General features: G+C 36.7%; 1 protein-coding gene across 2 annotated transcripts; it reads left to right on the top strand.

Annotated features, from left to right (window-relative positions):
• The first annotated feature begins 477 nt into the window (after positions 1 to 477).
• On the top strand, positions 478 to 3,944 carry LOC106774961 (WUSCHEL-related homeobox 9). Of its 2 annotated transcripts, XM_014661983.2 has the most exons (5): positions 478 to 1,176; positions 1,402 to 1,677; positions 1,929 to 2,777; positions 3,372 to 3,571; positions 3,688 to 3,944. In XM_014661983.2, exons 2-5 carry the CDS (start codon positions 1,548 to 1,550, stop codon positions 3,691 to 3,693), a joined length of 1,185 nt encoding a protein of 394 aa, XP_014517469.2. In that variant the 5' UTR covers positions 478 to 1,176; positions 1,402 to 1,547; the 3' UTR covers positions 3,694 to 3,944. The 2 variants fall into 2 exon arrangements, with proteins under 2 accessions (XP_014517469.2, XP_022643004.1); XM_022787283.1 differs by having other exon boundaries at positions 478 to 1,677.
• The last annotated feature ends 215 nt before the right edge of the window (positions 3,945 to 4,159 follow it).

Below are 4,159 nucleotides of genomic sequence, written 5' to 3' on the forward strand. Positions count from 1 at the left end.
TGTGAATGGTCTTGTCTAGACCGGGTGAGTGAACTAATTTAATTATTTCTTTACAAATAATGTTTTCATATTTTAACTTTATTATCTTTGTTTATAAACACTTTTTTTTTAAAAAAAATGTGAACTTCTTCTCTGACACTTTTTGTAAGTTTAATCGATTTGGTTCTCTTTAATTTTCAATATCAAGTCATAGATTTTATTTATTTTTCAAACTTTTCAGTTTGAATGTGTCCTTCAATTTTGGTTTTATTAGTTGTATCTTGAACAAGGTCTCTGATATCTTATTAAAAACAGACGACCTCAAATTCAATCTTAAATGGCTGATTACCTTAGTGTTATAATCGAATTGAATTATGTCTGATACATATCATGCGATTCCTTGTCCACGAGGAGTTTATTATACTAGCTTCTTTTCGTAATTACATGGAGTTATCTCTTGTTGAAGTCATTGTTGAATTAGAAAGTGGTTGGTTTATCCTTGTTTGTGTAGAAGAGAATTAAATATTTAAGTTTGAATTGATAATGAATGTAGTAATTTGTTGGGTTGGATGTTGTTGTGGGTGTATTTGAAGAGTTGGAAAAGAAATTATATAAGAAATGTAAAAATGACAATAAATATGGTCCCTCGAGTCAATCCAAAGCTCTTGATCCATTGTTTGGCAAAAATAAGCGTAAAAGGTTGCAATTACTAAGCCACCACCGCTTTCCAATCAAAGAAGACATGGTAACGTTCTTGACTTTGAAAGGGTGTATTTATTTCCACAACAACCTCTTCCATTAGAATAATCAAACACTTATTTCTTCCCCCGACCCATTATTAATACACTGCTAGCACTCCCAAGTTACCAACACTCTCCTTTCCTTTCCCCCAAAGAAATGTGGTAAAAGAAAGAGACAAAGTGATCAGAACCCCACCCTTCTTCTTCTTCTTCTCTCTCACTCATGAAAGCCCTAGCATTAAGACCCTTTTCCCTGTCATCTCTCAGACAACAAGATTCCTAATTAAGTCCCCAGCATGTATTCCTTTCCATGTTCCATTTGCTTCTCGTCCGGGGGGAATTTCCTTGTACTTTAAAGAACCTCCACACACACTAAACCCCTTTTTTTCTTCACACTATTAATGCAAAAGTTCTTTCTATGCAAAAGCTACCTATATAGCAGGGGATGGGATACATGGTACTCTTTCTTATCGTCATTCCCTTTTATTTATTTCCCTTTCCTTTCTAGTTCATCTTTCTCACACCCGATTCCTCTTTCCCTTTCCTCCATTTTTATATATTTTCTTTAATACCCTTTTATCTTTCATTTTATTGTGTTAACTTCCGATATATGTCAATAATTTTGTACCTTTTCTTTTGTACTCTTATATTAACATTATCATAACATCGCTGAGATGCACAGTTTACACAGACCCTAGGGTAGGTGAAGACCCTATATAAGAAGCCACGTTATGTTGGCCCTTTGAGTTCAGTTCAGACCCAACAAACACTACTGCTTCTTCTCGTTCGCCGTTTTTCATATCACTTCAGTATTTTTCCACCATCATCATGGCTTCTTCTAATAGACACTGGCCGAGCATGTTCAAGTCTAAGCCCTGCAACCCTCACCACCAATGGCAGCATGACATCAACTCCTCCCTCATCTCAACTGGTTGCCACAGAAGCCCTTACACTTCAGGTTTGCCACACTTTCAAAACCCTTTACCTATCATAATACCCTTTTACGTTACAACATTTACAACCCAGAAATATATATATGTACCATGCACTTCACTTTTACTTCTAAGTTCATTTTCATATTCTTTATATACATAAAATATAGGTAGATATCATGATTTACATTGTTATTTAATTTTATATGTGTACATTTCTTAACATTATTTGTTTTATTTCCCCTCTTCTTTTTGTTTGTTTCTTTACCACTTACAGGTACGGGTTGTGAAGAGAGAAGTCCGGAGCCAAAGCCAAGGTGGAATCCAAAACCTGAGCAAATTCGCATTCTGGAAGCTATATTCAACTCTGGAATGGTGAATCCTCCGAGGGATGAGATAAGAAAGATAAGGGCACAGTTACAAGAGTATGGCCAAGTGGGTGATGCAAACGTATTCTATTGGTTTCAGAACCGCAAATCAAGGAGCAAACACAAGCTTCGCCATCTCCAAAACACGAAAAACCAGAACCTTGAAGCTCAACAAAACCCCACTTCTCTCCCTCAAATCACTGCACCATCATCTTCGTCTTCCTCCTCTGAGAAATCCTCTCCAAAAGAATTAATACCTACCAAGGTATTTTCCATCGGATTCTCTAACGTCACTGATGTGGTACCTAATTCTCCGACTACTTCTGTGAATCAGACCTATTTTCAGACTCACAACGAGTCTTCTATGCTTCCACCCCCACCACCTGCTGCTGCTGCCGCACAAACTGGGGGTTTCTTCTTCCCAGTGCAACATCATGGGCAGGGAGTACCACCTAGTACGGTGGCATCTCAAGGGTTTTGCTTCTCGGAGCTGTCCAATGTTGTTCAACTTCAATCACCTCCTCAACACAACGTTGGACCTTGCACCAGTCTCTTGCTCAGTGAAATCGTAGGCCATGGTGCTGCCGCTTCAAAGAAAGATCTGGAGCAAGACAAGAGTCTGAAAATAATGCACCAGCCCTCACTGTTTAATTTCTGTGTCACTCCCACAACAACAGCTCCTACTACTGCCTCTGCTGTACCTCCCATCACTACCTCAACCACCACTGTTCTATCCCCCGTCATTGCTCAAGTTCAAGGTAATTTTATTTAGAATTTTTCGTTTCTCTTTGGATATATTTGTTTTATTACAGTATCAAAAACTTTTTTTTATGTTTTCATAAAATTAGTTTAAAACACGAAAGATCAATGAAAAGAAAGTATCAGAAAGAGAACATAACATTACTACATGTTAGTAGTTCATTATTAAATTTGGTTTGCATTGTGATGATTTGCAGAAATGACTTGAACAAGTCATTTTTCCCCATGTCCTGAACCACTGGGTAACAAATATACACTGTGACATTCTTAATGGAGCTTAGTTGCTTGTTACTTTCAATATATATAAAAGAATAGTTATGGATGACAGGATGAGTAGTGTGTACCATACGAGTAACAAGAGCATTTTTTTGTAAAATGTTTAATATAAAAGGAGAAAAAAAGACGAAAATACAGCATAAATCGATTGATAAGATAGAAAAATATATGTAACTTTTAAAATGATTAGGTTGAAGATGATGGGTAGCATGGATTTTGGGTCACGTGTGCATGGCCTTAATTGGCCTTAGCCTATAGTTGACTTGTGGTAGCTTGTGTTTCGACTTGCACATGAGAGATATTTGTGTGTATCTCAGGCATGGGAGATCCAGCTGCTGCGGCGAGATCAACGGTGTTCATTAACGATGTGGCATTCGAGGTAGCGGTGGGTCCTTTCAATGTGCGTGAAGCTTTTGGAGATGATGCTGTGCTCATCCACGCCACTGGTCAACCTGTGCTAACAAACCAATGGGGTGTCACTCTTCATTCACTCCAGCATGGTGCATGTTATTATTTGGTGCGCACATTAGACCTGCTACTGTTGCAATAACTTTTTCTTCATTTTATGTGATCATAACTTCTTTTTTTTATTAATATTATTATCATTGACATATATATTTCATCATTGTGCAGATATAGGAAGTAGAAAGCTGAATGATGATGCATGGGAAAGGTTTTAGATATGGTGTTTTTTCTGTCTATTTTCGATCGTTCTGTCCTTTTTTTCTTTTCTTATCTATCTCTACGTGTGTATTACTATTAGGGTTATTAAATAGGGGTTTCTAGACATTGCTTTATGAGTTAAAGTATGGATGTTATGACTTTGTTGACCTTGATCATGTGTAACTTTTCTCCTAATTTAGTTTAAAGCAAATCATGGTTAATACCTATATATCATGTTATATTTGGGTTATTGTTATTGATGTGTTTTACTGGTTATGCTATTATTAACAATCAGAAAAAGTTATTGGTGATCCGAAAAGGAAGTAAGGAAGCGTATGGTTTAATTTGCATAGACGATACAGTTAACTATTAGAATTTGAACAAGTGTTAGAGATAAATGGTGATGTTCTGATAAGTTTTTGTTTGGGGGTTGCGTGTGAAT

This window comes from Vigna radiata, chromosome 10 (genome assembly GCF_000741045.1).
Source record: "Vigna radiata var. radiata cultivar VC1973A chromosome 10, Vradiata_ver6, whole genome shotgun sequence".
Lineage (NCBI taxonomy): Eukaryota > Viridiplantae > Streptophyta > Magnoliopsida > Fabales > Fabaceae > Vigna > Vigna radiata.

Excerpts from the sequence above, each read along its gene's own strand:
- LOC106774961 (XM_022787283.1), top strand. The coding sequence starts at position 1,548 with ATGGCTTCTTCTAATAGACACTGGCCGAGCATGTTCAAGTCTAAGCCC. Across the intron at positions 1,678-1,928 it reads CAGAAGCCCTTACACTTCAG|GTACGGGTTGTGAAGAGAGA; the intron begins GTTTGCCACACT and ends TACCACTTACAG. Across the intron at positions 2,778-3,371 it reads CGTCATTGCTCAAGTTCAAG|GCATGGGAGATCCAGCTGCT; the intron begins GTAATTTTATTT and ends TGTGTATCTCAG.